At 36.7% G+C, this 21458-nt stretch overlaps 1 protein-coding gene across 1 annotated transcript in view; it reads left to right on the top strand.

Annotated features, from left to right (window-relative positions):
* Positions 1-324: 324 nt before the first annotated feature.
* The window catches only part of wu:fc17b08 (protein piccolo), a 24499-nt gene continuing 3365 nt past the window's right edge, over positions 325-21458 (top strand). The window contains exons 1-7 of the mRNA XM_037696130.1: positions 325-421; positions 10098-10163; positions 10838-10917; positions 11280-11409; positions 11727-12044; positions 12163-12262; positions 19049-21397. Coding sequence (XP_037552058.1) covers positions 325-421; positions 10098-10163; positions 10838-10917; positions 11280-11409; positions 11727-12044; positions 12163-12262; positions 19049-21397 — 3140 coding nt within the window. The remainder of the gene's footprint in view (positions 422-10097; positions 10164-10837; positions 10918-11279; positions 11410-11726; positions 12045-12162; positions 12263-19048; positions 21398-21458) is intronic.

Raw genomic sequence — 21458 nt, 5'->3', positions numbered from 1 at the left:
TGGACAAGTGTAAGCAGAAACGGAGTCTACAAAAATATTAAAGCAAACATAAGAGGTGGTGTAACGTAGATAAATGCCATTAATATCGTATTACATCCAGAATAGCAAAAATAATAAAGCTTCAAATTTTGTTGGACAGTCTATCAACACGGCTACTAATTTACACACCGATATAATCAGATTATTTGGTTTGGTCTCGGTGACTTTGGACTTTTCCCTCTGGAGCAATTTCCTCATCTGCGCCGCGGAGGCGCGCGCGCTCTCAGAGCAGAGTAGCTTCCTCTTCCCGTGCGCGTGCCCGGCCCGCCAGAGGAAAAATAGAAAATGGCGAGCCTGTGCAAAAAGCAGCAATGCACAATCGACAGGCGCGGCTTTCGGCAGGAACTTGACTCGTGGCGACACAAACTCATTCACTGTGTAGGTAAGAATTCTGGCAGTCGCACATTTTGTAATTCTACTGCTTAAATGTCGCTTCTGCGCGACCTTTATCGGTGTAAATAACCATCTATTACCGCACTAACTGACGGGGCATCTCCGAGCCGCGACTTTTTTTTTTTTTTTTTTGGGGTCCTCAACTGTTTCTCACTACAGCCGGTTTGGGCTGCTAGTTAACTGTTGTGGTCTTTCAACCGCGTCACTTTACCTCTGGTGTTTGTCCGTGTGTGTTTTTGACGTGTTTTGAAGACACGAACTGTCTCCTGGCCTAACGTTAGTTTGTTTAAAGGGCTCCGTGTTTGCTTTAAAGGGAGTGTCAGTTGTTGTTGCGTCGGCCAAAAGCGACCCGTTCTTTGAAAATGCGCGCTCCCGTGCGATGATGATACTGTATTTTAAGGTGGGGGAGGGCGACGCAGACCTTTGAGGTGATGTTCTACTTAACTACTGCCTTCCTCTAAACTACCGCCCCATGGACGCCCATTACTTTACTACAGCCAGGAAGTAATGCAGATCGGCGACTTTCCTTTCGTTTCAAAGGACACTATAAACTTATCTAATGTTAGGTTTATAGGGAAAAAAAACTGTTAAGAGTGTTTTAGACTGTTTGTACGTACATCAATTAGCTTAATGGCTGGACAGAAAGTGCATACATTCCAGTAAGTCTAAAGCCAGTGCCATTTAGGACTAATGGTCTTCAGCTGCAGTCAGAATTAGGATACACACTGTAGCTTGTTGTAATTTATCATTTGGTTGGCATGATTTAAGGTGTTCATTGCAATATCATATAGACAAAAAAGGTAATTAACTTAATCTGCACAATATTTTTCTGATATATATATATATATATATATATATATATATGAATAGAATAGAATAGAAACAGCCGTTATTGTCCCACGGATGTTAAATTCAAGTGTAACAGCAGCAACAGATAAAAAGATTCACACGAAAAGTTCCTAAAATGTTAAAAACATTATATGAAGAAATAAGATAAACAATATCAGTAATAATGTTCAGTATGCGTTGGAACATTGCGAATGGCAGACTATTTACAATACAGTATTCTAGGCAGAGTGGGTGATTGAGCAGAGGTCAGCATGTATTTAATACTAAGTGAGTTTATTGGGAGCAGTGATGGTTGTAGAGTCTAACAGCTGCTGGGAGGAAGGATCTGCGGTAACGCTCCTTTGTGCATTTAGGATGCAGTAATCTGTCACTGAAGGAGCTCTCCAATTCAGCAAGGGCTCATGTATGGGGTGGGAGACGTCCTAAATGAACTACTGTGCTGTTTGTTTACCTTCGGAAAGAGTTGAAGCGACTAAAAATAAGTCAGACTTACTCGCCTAGCAGAAGTTTAGCAAAAGTGGTGTTTTTGAATGTGTAATTCTGTTTTTATGATGCTGCAGCATCCTTCTCAATTCCCAGTTTTTATTCTAGACAGTTATGTTACTCGATTTTTCTCTTCTTTTTTTTAGCGTTTGGCAGCAGATTCACTTATTATATTTCCACCTAAACTACTTAAGAGTGTCAACGCTTGTCCGATTCCTTCATATTTGTTTCCCCGCAGACTACGGGCAGCCTAATGTAGGTCAATCATGTGACTCAAGCTTCCATGCAGTTTGCAGCAGATTCAGCAGCATGCTTTTGTTGACACTGTGTGGACCTGTAATTCAGAATTGCATTTAGTATGTGTGGAAAACTACAGAAGTAAATGACTGATGAAGTCCTTTGGATGAAGGACAAAACGTCTCAACAAAACAAAAAAAGAAACCGACCAGATGACCTGACTGAACTTTGTTGGATTTTCTACCTGGATTACTGAGCATGAACTTTGATACAGAAGTAAACTCATTCAGACTACACAATTTAAAATATTCAAGGATACCCTGTTTTTGTTTGAGTTCATTCCATGAGTAACTTTTTAAAATGTTCTATTGTAAACCAAGTAAAATTGTGCTAATGGACACGTTTGTTGTCTTTGCATCACAAATGTGCAACTTGAGGTTTGTGAAAAGTGCAATTGGATTAACTGGACAAATAGAAGTGCATAATCTTCAAATAAGAATGAGACATAGCTTTGTGATTAAGTTTTATGTTTCAGGCAAATGTCAATTATAAATGAATTATGTCTGGTATATTAAACACTAGTCGAGTAAAAGTTATAACATAATGGGATCATTTTTAATATATTCAATCAATCAATCAACCTTTATTTAGACAGGTAAATCCCATTGAGCCTCGAGGACTCATTTACAAGAGTAAATTCAACAAATGTAATGTAATGATTGCAGAGTTAATTCAGGAAAACAATTATCCAGAGTTAAAGCTGGAAGTTTTTTGCAAGTGACTATCAAATCCCATTCAGATGACGGTCATGTAACATCAGTGACCCAATCACAAGTGGACACCTCAAAAGTGTGAGTGTTGCAGTTAAATGGGTCCTGAGTGACCATGTGTGATCAGCTCCTATACCATAAATAAACAGTACTTCTGCATGGTCACACAGTCTGCTGATCAGTAATCGTAACATCAGGTCTGCTGATGTTTCTGTAAAATTTAATCTACATTCATTGACCTGAACTAAATTGTGTATCAGACACAAATGTGGCTTACTGGCAGCAATATATTCATCAGAAATTGGAAAATTAGACGTGCACCATTCTGGTAGGGTGCATGCTCCCGCAAATAATTATAGAAAAAAAATGAAGGTAATATTTTGGGCCAGTTCAAATTATTTTATGCGTAATAACCTTCCATAAGTACCTGCTTAGAGACAAAAATACCTCATTAAAAAAAAAAAAAAAAAATTAGCAAATATGTTGATGCAAAGGGCCTTTAATAATGAAACGATATTATGGTTGGTTAACAAACGCTACTCACTTTGTCTCGCTATCATGATAAAATGAAAACACCCCAAAAGGCTGTGAAGGTTTAATTTACATTAAATGATTAGTAATATGGATTTGGACTTTTGTGTTAAGGGTAATATTGAAGTAGAGATGCACTGATTCTGGTTTTGTGGGTCGATACCGATGTCCGATTTTTGAATAGCTCTGACCTGCTGATACAGATTTTTTTCTATACAAATTTTCTTTCATTGAACTAACCAGTACAAACTTTTATTCAATATAGCCTGATGCATGCTCAATAATCCAGGTAGAAAAATCTTAAAACGTTAAGTCAGCTCCTCTGGACATTCAAAAACAAAAAAATGTAGAAATGTTTCGCGTTTCATCTGAAAGACTTCTTCAGTCAGACTGAAGAAGTCTTTCAGATGAAATACGAAACATTTCTACATTTTTTTCGTTTTTGTGTTTTTGAATGTCCAGAGGAGCTGACTTAACGTTTTTAGATTTTATTCAATGTTTTTTGTTATTCAAAAATTAACTTGAACAAATATTTACTATAAACAACTTTAATAAACTTAGGTTATTTTTGAAGTGCAGTAGGATATAGGCGTTCTCTGCCTTCAGTAAATAAATAGCAAGTTTATTTCGGCTTCTCCCTTCATTAGGGGTCGCTACAACAAGTGAACCCGTGTGAAAGATTTGCAAATTGTTTTACGCCGGTTTCCCTTCCTGACGCAACCTGGGTTTGAACTTGCAACCTCAGGATTACAAGACCACGGCACTGACCACCGAGCTACCACAGCCCTCCTCTCTTCAATAAATAAATGAATAAATAAATAAAATGTCACTAAAATGATATTAAATTAATATAGGGTCCCGCTGTCTGCAGTGGCATTGCAACAGAAAATGAAGGAAATCAAAGAATACCCCCTTTTGTGCACCAACACTTACCCCGAGATGCGGTAGAGGTAGGGCAGCCGACTCGGGACCCCAAAGTCCCAGGTTCGATCCCCAGCCATTCCCACATGTCGTGGCATCTCTGAGCAAAACACCCAATCCCCAATTGCTCCCCGGGCACCCACATAGTTACCCACTGCTCCACCTGAGTGCATCCCAGGTTTGATGGGTTAAATGCAGACAACCAATTTCGCCATTGTATGGAACATACAATGATGACAACACAAAGCACTTACTTACAAAGCACACGTTCTTAAAGAAATAGTTTAAGGTAGTGATAACTCCACTGAACACCACTTCAGAACCCTGAACCACTTTACTAACATTTATCTTTTTTTTATTTTTAACCTAACTTAAAACATAAAAGCACATAAGAACATGAAAGCCTCAAAATGCACATTTAACTTCAAGTGTTCAATTTGTACTTTGCAAAAAAAAAAAAAGAAAATGGTGCACCATCATGTAATATTAAATCAAAACACAGAACAGCACTTAAAACATATTCCTTTTTAACCTTTTATCTTTTTACTCAACTCAGATCACAAGTGTGTAACACAGAACACGTTCAAAATATTTTAAAACACTGCAAGTGTTCAATTTGCACTTTGTAAATGGAAGTATGTGCACCAAGTACTATAAAACAACAACAACAAATGCAACAAGGCAATTTTATGTTCTTGTCAACAAATACTGGCACACTGCAATCACTTCAGCATTGGTAAGTTTTTCTTCACAAACAAAAGCATTTCTACCATGTCATCATCTTTCGTTGTTAATTCCAGCCAAGGGCAGCAGGGGTATCTGGTGGTGGACATCTGTGATCTCATGCTGCTTTTGCCTTAGCCGCTTAGCTTTGCTTTCCTTACTGGGTATGTTGAGGGTGATACAGTATTAAATGTCAAATTCAATTTGTTGTCCCTGATGTTTTTGTTGTCGCTCCTCCACAACTAATTTCTTCTTTATATCTTCTTTATACAAGCTGTTAGCTTTTGGTTTCCTTTACTCAAAAAAACAAAAAAAAAACAACCTTCCTCACTGAAGACCTGTTTGTTGTGGCTTCTGTGGACTGTGCTGATGGTGCGTTCACGGACCGAAAAAATGTAGGAAATTCTCTGTACTAACTGTATAAAACCTTTGGGGAAAAATTGTTAATTATTTTGAATTTTAGGATTTGTCGGGCCGGTCACCGATTTTGAGCTGATCAAAGTGAAAATTGGTCGATAGCGATTTCAGGCCGATTGTTTGGTGCATCCTTATATTGATTATTAAACACTAAATGTATCCTAAACCACCTCAAACCATGAGATTGAAATGCTTTTATTTACCAGTTTAATGCACAATACCAAAGTGTTATATAAAATGCCATATAAGAGCTGTACCTACACAAATGATTGCAATTTGTGCAAATGTTCATTGTTGGTTGTAAAAGCAGTGTGAATTAATTCAGTAAAACAACTTATTTTAGTCTCAGTTCTAGGTAGAAATATACACATCAATGAAAAGAAAGTGAGGAGACAATTAGCTTTCAAACTGGTCCCTAGCTGTACTCTCAGGACTGTTTTGTCAGTCCCCTCATAATGATTGACAAATGTCTCCTCTGTTGGGGCTACAATTGTAAAGCTGCAGATTGTATGACAACAGCATCAGCCTGCTGCTTGTAGAATGGCATATTCTGTCCCACAACAACAAGGACATACTTATGTTAGGCTTTTTGGTGAAGAGGGTTGCACGCCACCACCACTCCACTGTCCCTGAAATGGACATTTTGTCCCTGTATCTAATGCCAGCAGTAATACTGCAGGGCAGAGACAAGCACAATTGTCCCTCAGAACAGCAGCATCAATTGTCCGAATGTTTGCCCCATACATGTATTTATGAACCATCAGCCCCCAGACGCAAACTGTTGCTAAAAAATATGTGTTTTGTCAGAATTTGAGCAAATTCGGAATGAAACTGCACTAGTTGACGTTCAAAAATGTCTAGTATGTGTCAGCCACCCTTGCCTACATTTAACATGCAAATGAAAAGAGTACTGTAAAGGGTTTGTCCAAACAAAAACAAGCAAATATGAACATGAGAGACTTGTTTTCATTCAATTTCTGCCTCCTCTCTGTTTTTTTGCATAGTTTTCTCATTTACAGAGTAGGTTGATTTCTGACATATTTTCACAGCTGTATGTTTGCATCTTTGTGTGTCCACCCTTTTCAATATTTTTCTAACAAACTTTCTTTTTTTGTTCTTCTAAAAATGACTTAGTGCAGTATGACACCATTTGACTATTATTTTTCATCATATCTTCATTATAATAAAGTGCTGTAGAGTTTACTCAAACTGTAAAGATTTTTCTTCTTATGTTTAGTAACTTTTGTTTTTTCCCGTGCTACGTCCTCCCACCTTCTCTGATCTTTGATTTGTTTGATTTCTAATTTGTTGAGATGATCGGGGTGAAAATAGTCATGTGGGAAGTATAATGCAAGGAAGGGAATTATAATGCGGTTATATTCTGTAATTCTCGTTTGAGGACACTGGTCACTAATTTAAGCAAAGTTCTAGATTTTTTTGAGGTTTCAAGTTGCAAGTGAAGTGACAGGTTACCAATACTTTGTGTGTAAAAGTATTTTTTAAGTACTGTATTTCATTGCTAGGATTCTACACATGGTCTTGCATTTCTTAGAGTACAGCTGTTGTAGAAAATACAAACATTTATTTAGGGCAATATGCTGGTGAATAGAGTCCAGTTGTTTTTATATTGAACATTTTTTAAATTTCTTTAGGGCTTTGAGTACAAACGCACTAAAACAACCACATATTTCAAAACGTAAAACTAAAAGGTATGGGTGTTTTTTGAATATGTTCTTGCCAGTGTATTAGATCACAAAACTGAAATATAAGCATAATAAACATCATGTTTTTATGCACTTGAAATGCATTACAAAAATGACAAATAAGGTGCTCATTGAGTTTGTGCATAGGCTCATAAAAGACAACACTGGCATCTTTCGTACAGCCAGAAATAAGTAACAGAGGGTTTAATTATGCATTATATTGAAATTACAGTAATGTGCAGGACAAGTTAGGTGTAGGAGGGAGTTATGCTAATCTCTGGTCTTGGGGATTTGTCTTTGTAAGTGCCTTTGCAAACGGTAAGGGTGTCGCACTCTCCAAATCTTTTTGTCTTTGATTGGATCAAGATGTAGGTCAGAAGAAGGCTCGGGGAGATTGCACATAGAGAAGACATGTAGGCTTTATAAACTGGCTAGAACACTTCATGGTAAAGGTGCGTGAATTATGGTTTATTCAAAAGCTATAAACAACATCAAAGTTCAAATTTGCTCCTTTTCCCTCCATGAGACGATTTTTATTAGTTACAACATAAGCTTACAAACTTCCATTTTGCTGAAATAATTTATTACAAATGTTTATTTAAGATGCATATAATTAATAGGTTTTTAAATGTTTTTAGCTTCATAGATTAAAAGCTTTAAAAGTCACTATCTTGAATTTGTATGATCTAAATCATAAGGAACAATTTTATATGTTGCTGGTGGTGTTTTTCTTTTGGCTGCTCCACTCTGTGAGGGTCGTCCTTGTGAACAAACTCGCACCAGAAATTCAGCAGTTGTTTACGTCTAATATCCAACGTGACACAACCTGGGCTCAAACCTGCAGCCTCAAGATAACAAGACGCTGTCCACCGAGCTACCACAACTTTCAGGAAACAATTCTATATATTTTCTCTTAAATTTAACCTTTGGGAAATACATTTTTACATAACTTTGTGGGGAAAAAATGTGCATATGTTAAAAATGTTAATAATTTTTGGAAGGAGAACATGAACATTGATTTGTATCCGTATAATAGTCCCATGAACCTCATGTCTTTTCTTGTTTTGTTTTATATTAGTTATTAGGTTTGTGGGCTATTATTTCAGTCATTCTGCATCATTTTTATTCTGCACCTTTTGTTTCTTATTGATTATGTTTCAAAAGTCAAATCTTTTCACCAGCTTCTCACTAATAGTCATATTACCCTTTTTATTGTAATGTTTACCGCTCTCCATTAGAAAGGAAAATCATCTCGCGCGTAAATGACAAATGTTGAGTGTACTACATCAGTGTAGTTTTGTATGTTGTAAAAGTCTTTAAATTGTAGATGGTATTCAGTTTTTTTGTATACATTTATTTTTCAGATTGCTTGAAAGTTTCACATTCAATAAATATTTCATCTCCAGCACATTTACTTTGCTGGTTCTTCTAAATTTGTCATGCTGGTCCCATAAAGCTTTGACTTTAAAGACACTTGTCTGTAGAAGTTCTTACAATGCTCCTTACAATGCTGTTTTGGATGAAAAATATATAATGTGGTTTCAGAGTCATGGATTACAAAGTGACACTTAAAAAAAAAAAAAAAAATGCCTAAAACTGAATTCCTAAAGAGTAGTTTGATGTCATGGCGCTGCTCTGTCAAATGAAAGTGGATGACCCACTTTTTTTGCTCATGCCTCTGAAATATTTCAGAAATAGGATTGGATCGCTGGAGCTGAAGTCCTGCGCACTAACCTAGAAACAGACCCATGCTGCAGCTATAGGCAAGGGCTGTGCGTACACTACTTCACCCCCTCCACCCACCCTCCACCCCCGTTATGTTTGGCTGCTGAAAAGTGGGTGGGAATTTGTAGTGAGGCAGAGTGGGGCATTTTAACACATGACAGCATTCACAGAATTCACTGTGAGTTTTGCAAAAAATTTAAATAAGAGGATGGTGAGGGCTGACAAAATTTCTCACAGCTTTGCGTCTTCATCTGTGAAGTTGTGTGTAAGTAGGCATTTTTTTGTGATATGCAATTAGACTATTCAGTTATTTTTATTGTATTTGACTTGTAAATATCACTTTCTTTTATTAAATATTTTGTTTTCAATGCTTGTAATCTATACATGTTTGAAATTGTTTAAAAAATACATCTACTGTCGTCGTTAACGTGAACTAGTTTTCTTTTTTTTGTAGGTTTTTAAGTGAGTGGTTTATTTGAAATGTGCTCACTTTTAAGATACAGTTCACTGGACAGATGTTCTCTTTGACCTCTTTACTGCTTGAGTTAGCATGTTGTGTTTTTGGATTGGTTATTCTGACCTCAGGGCTATAAGCAGGCATTGCTTTTTTTTGTTAATGCATATAGTTAAGACCTATGTAGCACATAAACCATGACTTTCACACAGCTGAGACTGTGGATTAGTTTCTTATTTTATATTTGCAATGAAGGCTATTGTCATCGTTTTTTTTTTAATTTTGCTCACCTGTCTGCCTTCTTTTTTGTGGAATGGACATTTATTTTTAAGTTCTTAGTATTCATTTTGTGGGATATTTTCACAATTCTATGCAACAGTTATGAATGCCTATTCATTTTATGTTTTAGCAGCAGACTGAACTCTGAAGCTTTAGTTGCTTGGCAACAGAAGGATAAAACGTGTATTTATTGTTAAAGTAAAAACCTCAAGTGACGGCTCATAATGTATGTTTTAAGATGGGGGGAAGGCTTTGATTATATAGTGGTTGTGAAGATGAACTAAAAACAGACATAGACTAGATTTGGTGTATGGCTGAAATGTTATCACATTAAATCTTACTGATGTTTTGTATTTTAAGGCGCAAACATTTTTTTACTTCTCTTGAGTAGCACAAATTAAATTTAGCCCTTTGGCAAAAAGATGATCTTAATCAGTGATTCATTTTGAGTTTCTCTTTTGCTTTGACTTCAGTTTCAAGCTGCAATCGCAAGTAAATAAAATGTGAGTTGAAATAACTTAACGTATGTTCAGCTGGTGAGTTAAATACTTAATGATTTGTGTTTTTCTTCAGGTTTTGAGAGCATCCTTGAAGGTCTGATTTGTCCAGAGTTGCTAGAAGACCTAAAAGTATTTAAGGGTAAGTTTCTGTTCATTTCCTTTGTTGTGCTGATTATGACAGTTCTGTTCATTGTACCATCTGGTACCCCAGCACATTGATTCAAGACAAGACAGCACTATTGCCAGTCGAAGAGAAAATGGCTTGTTACTGCAAAGTAGGTGTTTTAGATGAAGTGGGATCCCATAGAGATTTTGTACAATATGTGATGGTACTAAGACAATAGTAGACATTATGTGTTGTCATTGACTTTTTTTTTCTGAGCCAGAGTAGATTTGGACATTAGCATTTGCATTCATTATAACCCACTCATGTTTTTCATTTATGCGTCTTGTCAGTGGTCATGTCACTGAATTAAAAAATAAATGTCAAAGTATTGTATCTTTAGGTTAAAAACAAGAAAAAGACAATTCTGGGGTACTCTATTTGAAGGTTTATTGTATAATTTATGCATTGCAATAAAGTACTTTAGGGAATGTTCAGGCATTAAAACAATCTTTTTTTTGCCTTTATATTAGATAATTTTTTTTTTAACTTTATTTCTCTTAAAAATTTCTTCCTGTAATTTAGACAGAATTGTTAGTCATCATGCCACTGTGTTCGAGTTCATTTAATAGTTTAGAAAACAGTTTTTTTGTTGTTGTTTTTTTTAAACTCAGATTTACTTCACACTTGTTTCTGTTTTATGTCCACAGACTCTAATCATGTTGCAGTTTCTGATTGGTCATTTGATGAAAACTGTATATTCTGCTGTCTGAGAAGAGATAAAGTTAAAGTAAGATTTCTTTTCTTATTCCTCTTTTATACTTGAATCAAATTTGTGTGTTTTTTTCTGTTCAGCTGTAAAATGGAAAATTAAAAGTATCTGTTTTACTAACCAAACTGTAATTTCTAAACATTTAAATTATAGCTGTAGCAAATGTGTTGAACATTACAGTGGAGTTTTCTTGTGGATGTAGAGGTTAAATAGTAGATTATAAATGTATGTCTTGCAAATGGTGCCTGTTCTCTTTAATCTACTAGGGAGTCAGATGCTTTGATCAAATCACTGATCAGAATAAAGAAAAACATCTTATTGTGCTGTTTGTATCCTGTTGAATACTGAAGGCCACTGATTTAAGTTTTGTGATTTGACAGGAACACTTGATTGGCTTAAACAAAGGGCTTGATGAGACACCCAAACGTCTCCTGGTTAAAGATCAGCTCACAATCATCAGACTAGAGAAGCAAGCCGAGGAGTTTCTCAGTGCAGTTCTCTGCAGAAAAGGTATGTCTTAATGTATAAATGGTGTTACAGGACTGTATCAGTAATTTGCATTAAAGACAAAGTGATGGATACAAGCCATTGAATATTTACTGTTTTGTGCAAAAGCTTTTAGGTCAGATTGTTGTACTTTCTACTGAACGGGAAACCATGTTATCATGTAGGTTAATTGGTTTGTTTTGCAAGCTGGTCACAAATAAGATGTTGTTCTTTAAACTTTGTTAGGATACAGTTTATATAATGGGAACCACTACAGCTGGTTCAGAAAAGACACGCACTGAATATTTTTTTTTTACTTCTCCTTTTTTCGTTTTTTCCAGATGTGCCAAATTTCTCAGATCCAAACATTCCAGTAGTGGCTCGAGAGATTCTTCAGAGAATGATCAGTCAGTTTGCTGCCGAATATACCTCAAAAACCAGCTCCCCTCAGGACAGTCACTCAGACTCACCGCCTCAATCTGACCAAAGCCTGCCGGCCCCACGCTCCCTGTCAGTGGTTCGTCCGAAAATCCCTGCTGCCACTCTGGCTGGGCCTGCACACAACCAGAACCCAGTTCTGTGCAAGCTTCTCATGGCTGACCAGGATGCTCCCCTTGACCTCACCATCAAGAAGCCCCTGGCAGAGCCCACTGAACAAGGTAGTGTGAAACAGAACGGAGGAAAAGCTCATTATTGGAACTTCACTAGGTGTATATGAGACTGAAAATAACACTGAACCTTAAAGTATTTCTGCTTTATTTATTTATTTCACTATAGATGGAGTGCTTGACCTATCCATCAAAAAGAATCGCCATAGCAACAGCAGCCCACCTGGCCACAATCCCTGCTTTTCTCCTGCTACATCCACACTGAAGGGGTAAGAACATTTTCATTCTCTTTCTTCTTAGTCCTTATGACGTTGGAGATCAGTTGGTGTGTTAAAAATAACAGTAAACACAGCTGTGCAAACCGATATCCTCTATCTAAGAAATCTAAAGAACTGAACCACAGGGAAAATACAGCTGATGCTGATGTTAATGTACTTTTAAAACCTACTCCTGCGCATCCAATAATTAAAAAAAAAGTTTGTATTATGCGAACTTCTCAAAAATATGACCATGAACCTGAACAGGAAGCATCTTATAAGTTAGTAAACGGGTGTGCATTGCCCTGTTTTCTGAAACAACGCTGGTTGGCCTGAAAACAACATGTACTGTAGGACTTGCCTAAAGTTTTGCATTTCAGTGCAAGGTTAGTGAAAATGCTGGATAAATTTAAGACAATGTGAATTTGTTTAAAATCAAACTGAAGGTATGTTTTGTACTTCATTATGCTTATATCACAAGTATTTGTCATAAATAAAAATACTAATGACAGTTTCTGTAAAACAGTCTGTTTGAATATCAAGCTTTAGTAAATTTAGATTTCTACTTGGATTTGGTTTAGTTTGGAAGCAAAACCCTTTGAATCGTTTTATTCAACCAAACTTAAATGACCCTTTACCGGTAATTAAAAACTATTTTTGTTTTATAAATTATACACCAGTTAATTTTCATTCTTCTTCTTTCTCCTTTTAGTTCTATGAAAATTGGCCACATATTTTCAATGTTTAATTTGCATTTGGTTTACATCCAGCCTTGCGTGTATGCAACATGCAAATATATGCACTTTGTGAACATCTCATTTAGATATAAAGAGTGTTGTCCTTGTCACAACTATTCACATTAAAATACAAATTATGAGATGAAGCAGTGAAAACTCAAATTATCATTTTAATACCTCAAAAGACAGTATTAATATGCAAATATGTTGGTACCGTCAAAGTAATTTAATCTAAGGTAATGCGAACCTATAATGAATAATTTTAAAATAATTTAGATCCAACAATTGGCAAAGCATTACAAATTTTAAGTTTGTACATTTTGTGTTGTAAAGGACACAACAACCCTCTGCTGGCATACTCTTTTATTGCTGTGCTTGTTCTGTGGTAACGTCACACACAAAATATCAAGTTGTGTTTGCATTAATCATTACGGACTGCGAGTTATTGTGCTCTGCTTAAAATCTACATGCAAAGTTCCTGAAGTTGCAATAACAATCCCTCTTCCTGGTTGTGCATTCTGAGCCACAGGAATTTAAAGACTTGTATGAATTCCAAATAAATACTCTTTCTTTCTTTTATTTTTGTTGTTTCTTTCTTTTTTTTTAGTTTCTTCATCTTATATTCTTTCAAAATTTGTAAAGTGATCTACAAAGACAAATAAAAAATGTTAAACCGGAGCCTTTTTCGTTCTTAGGTCTTGCACACAATCGTGTTCAGTAACTTAAAACAAGTGATGTTACCAAAGCAAGGTCAAATAATAAAGGAGTGGCCAACATCCTCCCCCCCCCCCCAACCCATCCACTTTTAAAAAGATAAACGGGCAATGTGCAAGCTCTGCTTACATCCAATTTCCTTCCATCCAATCAGGCGATCCTTGAACGTGGACGGACAAGTCGGGTCGTTTAAGAGGAGCCTACAGGATGGGAGGAGGAGGGAGAATTTCGGCCATTCTACCAGTTATAAGCCTACCTCATCACTTGCATACTCGCTGCACATCAAAGAGGAGGCCAATCTGGAGAGCAACCCAGAGTCACCGCACAGCTCTAACCCCAGGTCCAGCCCTACTGAGCTTTTTACAAATGCATCCTCTTCCTCTTGGAATTCCAGTTCTCATTTTGGGGCTTTATTCAAACTCAAAACCAGCGATGAAGCTAATAAGCATCTCAAGGACATACCCAAGCTGTTGGAAGCTGCAGGACTTTTGCCTAAACCACTTTCTGCTGAGAATGAAAACATTAAAGAGGCACGCAGGGATCAGTTCATCTCTCATTCGTCGTCTTTTGACCTCAAGATTCCCCAGGTGCGAGTTTTGGCCACAGGAACGGAACCATCTTGGGATTCCATAGCCACTGAATTTTCAGGTTCACTCCATGAGAACGGTGTCAAAAAGAAGCCTTCTTCTATTTTTCCCAGGCAGATTCAGAAAAGGAGCAGTGTGGGTTCCAATAGTTCAGGTTCGGAGAAGGAGTACTGGCCTTGTCCCTCTGACAGCCAAACCTCAGGTGGAAATTATTCTGTGGATTCAGAGTCAGACCCAGGTAACATGCAGCCAAAGAAGAAGCGAGGACGATATCGACAATACAACACTGAGCTGTTGGAAGAGGCTATTTTGGTTGTGATGGGTGGGAAAATGAGTGTATCCAAAGCCCAATCAATCTATGGAATTCCACACAGTACACTGGAATATAAAGTTAAAGAGCGTATGGGAACCTTGAAGCACCCCCCCAAAAAGAAACTGAAGCTGATAAGTCAGGTGGATGAACAGGGTGTTGAAGGTCGGGACCTCCTGAACTCTCAGAACACCGTGTTTGAGGAAAAAGAGAAGTTCTCAGCATCTACAGGCATCGGGGCTGTTTTATATGATGGAGCCCTCCAGTCTGATGTGTGATAAATCCAAAATGTGCTGATGGACTTTTTAAACAGTGCATCTTGTAGACAGCAGTCGTAGTTGTCAAAAAATGAATATTATTTATTATTCATCTGCTTTATTTTACTTCCACTTATGGTCATTTATACAAAAATATATATGTTTTTATTATATTTTACCATTTAGTGGTAATTTCCAACACACATTGTGCTGGCTAAATATTTCATAGCACTACAAATGTTTTTTTATTTTTTTATTTTTTAAAGATGGTTGATAATTTTAGCTTGGTATATGGCGCCCCTGTGTGTCTTCGTTCAGAACTTGTCATGCGTTCTAACTAAAATGAGTAATCCGGCCCTGTAGGATGCATGAAGCAAACTAATTGGTTTTAATGTGAAAGTCTCTGTAGCGATTGCACTTGTGTGACTGAATTTTACACTGTATTTAATAATGTGTCCAAAACATTAATATAATCAGCACAAAACATTTATTTATTATTATTGTATTTTGACATTTGTGACAACTTGTCCAGAATTTTATTCTTTTTCCTCTTTAACCTGTAATCACAAGTATTTTTAAAATACTTTTTTTTTTTTTTTACAAGATGGATAGTTTATTTTTAACTGCCTTCACTGGACGTAGGATAAACTCATATTGAGATGCATGCAATACTAGACAAGGAAAACATTTTGGGCAGGTGATGAGTTGATGTCCAAACATCACAATACTCAGGTACAGATATACTTTTTGAATATTTTCATCATAAAGTCCCACTGGCCAGTGCACTTTGCCTACTCTCAGATGTCTTTACAGTTTACCTTGAATTGTCAGCGACAGCATTGCAGGCAAAAACCTCCAGTTATGTGCATTTTAGGTTTATTTACCATATACAAAATATATTTTAGTATTCCAGGATTATTTCTTGAGATGCAACTTATAGAATTTCTACTTTCATCGCATAAATGATAAAACAATACTACAACTCGTAAGTTTAGTTTAAACTCGTACTTGCCTGCTGCAAGTGATTTAGAGTTGCCTCCTTCATCCTTACGCTCCTCAATACACACCCCCTACCTTACTCTCAATTACTAAAGTAAAAATTCAATGAAAATCATTTTCTGAGATTTATTTTACAGCGTTCTTTATTGTCTTTGTCTTTATTTTTTTATTGCTATAAAACAAATGTTTTATTTGTAAAGGCCTTTTCTCTCTTGACATTTTCATTGAATTTTTGCCTGGTTTTTGACCCGACCCAACAGAGCACTTCACCGTGCGTTCTCACTTTTACCTCAGGATGTTTTAGAATAATGAGGTCATGACCCGTTGTTCTTTGTATCAGGTTGACACAGCTCTATCAGGTTTTGCTTATGGAGTTTTTTTGCAATACTTGCATCCTTTTTAAATGCAAGTAATACATAGAAATTTTCAATAAAATAACGCGTTGCATAAAACATTTTACATCTAAATCAATAAGAATTCTGAAGTACCGTACAATAAAGTTCAGGGACGTTAATACTTGGATATTATTAGCACAGTAACAATAGTTAAGACAAACTAATGTTTTAGAAAATTTATTTTGGTTGTCTATTGGGACTTGCTCTAAATCGTCTTAATTTAAGGTATCTGTCTAGATTTTTTCCTTTTCACGTTTGCTAAATTTCTGCATAATGATTTTAAAAAGACAAGAAAACATGTTTTGTTTTTTGCCATATTTAAACATTAGATAAATACTATTAATTAGTTTCACAGACAATCTTTCAATAAAACTTGAATGTTTTAGATTGTACAATTTTTAACAAATATAATGGCTTAAAAGTACTTTTACTTGTTAATTGATTAGCAAACCATGGTTTTGTGTTCCTTAATTTCTATTGTTGCAATGCTAATAGTTGACTACCTCATCTGTGGGGAAAAAAATCATACAGATGTTTACTATTTTCAGATATTGTAGCAGTTTCACATGAAACAACACTTAGACTACTGGAAGTTTAGTTTACAGAAAAAAAGAATCCATGTACTTGTATAGTTACACAGCTAACCATGTGTAAATATTTCAATGTGTGTGTTTCAAGGTAATCAAACTGTGATTTTTTAATTTAATTTTAATTTTTTTTGGTCGGTCTTTGTCACTTTGGAGTGAGGATAAAACAGTCCAGAGAATTGTTTTATGGTTTGATTACAATGTGAACATTTAAGAAAATCTGCTTTGCAAGAACTGTTTTGTTGCTTGATTGTGAAAAGACAGAATTCAATTCCAATATTGATTAGTAATTTTACTATTACTTATTACTATTTCCTCATAAATGTAAACAGTTTTTAATGAAAGAAAAAAAAAAAAACATGAGACAACAGTTTAAAAACACAAATGAATTCTGTGTAAACATGTATAATTACACAATCTGAAGATGATTCAAGATGACCATCCTTTGCTTAGTAAATATATCATGGTTAAAGTCTGTTACTACCTTATGGTGGTGATACGACTCCTAAAATGACTATTGATTACTGGGAGAAAAAAAAATTACAGCTTTTAAATATTGGGCTTATTTAAATAATATAAATGAATGATGCTTAGTGTGCTTTGCATGATGGAACTAAACGATTTCTTTTTAAGAAGCTTGTGTATGTGTGTGTGTATATATATATATATATACATATATCTCTCTCTGTATATATATATATATATATATATATATATATATATATATAATATGCGCTTGTGGTGATGACTTAAAACCTCAAACTAGTGTGAGATTGTGAGGTATTATGTAACTCATTTATATTTATTATTAATTCACAAATTTAACTTGATAAAACAAATGCATGTATTTGGTGTTAGTTCGTCACAGCAACGCTAAATGAAACCCTCAGGGATGAAACTTTTGCCATTTTTTAACTCAAGGACTCACCTTGTAAGACCGTTCTGACAGGGAAGTGAAGTTAAGGCTAGCTTTTTAAAAAAAGAGGAAAAGTTTTTTTTTTTCCCTTCTGAAAGATATTTTGGGTTATAAATTATTCCTCCTTAGAGCTGAAAATATTATCTGCCTTTCAGTTTTATATATTTAAATTATGAATGTCAATACATCCTCAATCCAGGAAATTTATGACTATTTTTTAGTTGTAATATTTTAGATTGGTGCCTGTCACAGTTTAAAGTAGCTTTTTAAAAGCTGCATAGCGATACTTTTCAGTTTTTAGTTGTTGTTGTTTCTTTTTCAGTATGTCCCAATTTTTTTCTAACTTGCATCATGCACGCACGCACGCACGCACACACGCACACTTCTTTCATACCCCTCCTTTTTTTATTAAACCTTTATTTAACCAGACCGAAATCCCATTGAGATCAAGACCTCTTTCACAAGGGAGACCTGGCCAAGAAAAGACAGCAGCGCACGTCATAAAAACAAGACAAGCAACAAGATGTGTCACAATTTTGTTCCACCACATGTACCACATGTGGTGTGTATGACAAATAAAGAACCTTGAAGATACAGAATAGGACTTAGAAATATATAAAAACATACAATATAACTGTAAAGGGCAATAGTTGTAATAATGATAATTAAAAAAAATGTCCATTTAAGATTAGAAACACAGGCACTGTTGACAAGATATTTAAAGTTTTATCCCTACTGATACAAGCTTGAAATTATTCATTTTAAATTTACTGACTGATGTTTTGGTTATGCATTTTCTGTTGTTTGTTTAATCAAAAATGTTTTCTTTTTATTTAGTTTATTTGATTAAAAGTTTTGAGCACTTGTTTCTAGATATCACAGTTTGCACTTTTGACTCAAAAAAATGCCATGAAGTCTTGACAAAACCAGAGTTTTCATTATTTGCCCCCAATGTAAAAGATATTTCAAGTGATAAATGTTAGTTTGACTTATTTATATCAAACTGGGCTGCAACTACTAATTGTCTTGTGCATGTATTATTTTACTTATGTATGTGTTCATACTGTACAATTAATGTAGTAGCTGTAATAATGTAATTGGTCGGGTTGGGTAAATGATTAACTTTAAAATTTGCTCATAATAAATATGCAAAAGGAAAAAATTGAGTTATTTCTGCATTTTATTTCCTATATTTTATAATTGTTTTGCGATACATACCAAATTAGTAGTGTCAAACTAAACGGTTTCTTCTGGATATACAGTTGATGTTTGTTTTTATTCTTCTTGTCTTTGTAGTGAGTCTCCAGACCTTCGGGTCGCAAAGGCTAAAGACCTGCAGTCCACAGCCACGCTGGAACAGCTTATGAAAAAACTTTGTCCCCATCATCAGAGGCAGATAGTAGACGCCATTGGCTTTCTTCAGATGGAAGTTAAAGCACATGCGTCTTGTAACGCACAGAAAGACTCCAACTCTACCGCTGCGATCCAAGAAACAGATCGTTCCAGTGCGAACTCCAGCAGAGTCATCCTGGCAAAGTCACTCCCTGAGCTAAAGCTTCCCAGTGAATCGACTCCTAAGGCAGAAGTCCAGGAACTGTCTTATTCTGTCCCAAACAGCTGTGAACTGAAGAAGATTCCAGAGAATGCTGTGTCCCTGAAAACATCTGTAAATGCTGGCTCTGCTTTGGATATTTTCAGTCTTGCATCAGAAAATGACCAACAGCTAGCCACTTCTATTGCTAATGCAGTGGATGGAGAGAACAACCGTGATGGTGATCACGCCCCTCTTAAGATGAAAATTATGACTAGCACCGCTGCTGCTGGTAAAAAGTTGTCCTGCATTCTCAATGCCGCTTTTTCTTCTAACTCTGAAACGTTTGAGAACAAACAGGCTAACACCAATTCGCCCAGCCGGGGAGAGCCTCACAGTGCAAGACTCAGCACGTCTGCGAAAAGACTCAGTCAGACAAGTCTCGCGCATCAAGCTAGACAAATGGAGATTCTTGGCAACCTAAAAGATGCACCAGCAAGAGTGTTTCCAGTCCGTATGGCTATTTCTTCAGATTCTGCTCAAACTGCCAGGAAGACCATGAGGGTGTCCAGTGAACATGGGCTCAAGGATTCTGTTTGTATGGACATAGTTGACCCTGATATTGGTCACTGTGACATAGTTTTTATAGACAAGCCCATTACAGAGTGTTTTAAGAAGCAGCGACGTAGTTTGCTCCCACGCCGCAACGCCAGAAAAAGCACCAGGGGACATATGTATTCAGATGAAATTTGGGAGTTAAAAACTGTTCGCACATTGGCCAGAAGAGGCAGCTGTCCTAATCCAATGCCAGAGCTGATCACACTGATCACCCCAAAACATATACTTGCAAAGCCTGATGGTGTACCTCCTGTTGATTTGCCTTTTTCTGGAGCATGCACAGAGACAATGAATCACCAAACGCCCACAGAAGAGTCCAATGAGGGTGTAATTCCACGAGCAGAAGACATTGTAGAGATAGCAGCTAGTAAAGTAGACATGGTAGTTGAAATGAGTCAGACAGATCTGTGTCAGAACAAAGAGCAGTCCGGTCCAGCATCTCCATTAAAGCTCCATGTAGAGAACCAAGAAACTCTTACGGATGCTTTTGCAGAACAGGAAAAAACCGCAGAGTTAGAAATGACAGCACAAAGTGGAGAAAGTGTTGATCGCTCGCCACACGCCGAAGCAACAAAAGAGAACGAGCCGGAACCACAAAAAGTCCTAGATCTCAATACAGAGCAAACGGTTTCAGAAGCAGAGGTGCAGCCAGTAGAGAGCGATGCCATAGAAGAAGTTGAGCCCCGACTTTCATCTGATAAACTAACCAACGGTGAGCCTGATCTTCAGCAGAGCACTACCTCGTCTTCTTCAATGAATCAAGTTGAGGAAGCGATGGAGGAAGACAAAGAGGAAAATATTCAAAATGTGCAACATCAGGAACTTCAGTCTGCAACACAAACTCATCCTGACAGTGTTGACGTAACTGAGAATTTGTTGACCACAGGTTCAGCAGAGGAACTGATTGTGAAACCGGTGGAAGTTGAAACTCCTCAAGTCATCGACAGCTCAACACTTGCGGAGACAAAAAATAATGACACTGATGCATCAACAAAGGCACTTGATGCACCTCTGAAAGAGTCGCCACCTCCACGTAAGAAAAAAACTACCAAACGTTTGCTTGCAGAGTCACTGAAACTGACAGAAACAGTCGTGGGTTATGTTAATGGTAAACCTGTATCAGCTTCTGACAGGAGTTTACGCCACAGAGCAGGCAGTAACCCCATATCGCCAAGTAAAACTCCAGTAAAATCGAGTCAGAATGTACCCAACAAAACTCTTCCTGATCCTGCTGCTGATTTACCAGTTGAAATCCAAAAAGTAGAGAACCCTTCACCTGAAACACACATGCCTATGAAACTGGTGGTAACTCCTCCAGAAATTCAGCAGGTGGCAGAACCATCCTCTGAGACCTCATCAACCCAAGCATCGAAATCACCTTTAAACCCCCAAAAGATCCATTGTGACAAGAATGATCAGAAAAATAGCTTGTCTGTGCCTCCTGATCAGCCTCATGCTCAGCCTCCTGATCAGCAGCCTGCTCAGCCTCCTGATCAGTCTCTTGCTCAGCCTCCTTATCAGCAGCCTGCTCAGCCTCCTGATCAGCAGTCTGATCAG

This window comes from Nematolebias whitei, chromosome 1 (genome assembly GCF_014905685.2).
Source record: "Nematolebias whitei isolate Nwh7 chromosome 1, NemWhi1, whole genome shotgun sequence".
Lineage (NCBI taxonomy): Eukaryota > Metazoa > Chordata > Actinopteri > Cyprinodontiformes > Rivulidae > Nematolebias > Nematolebias whitei.
Note: the sequence above shows the minus strand (reverse complement) of the source record. Positions and strands in the feature narration are given on the sequence as shown.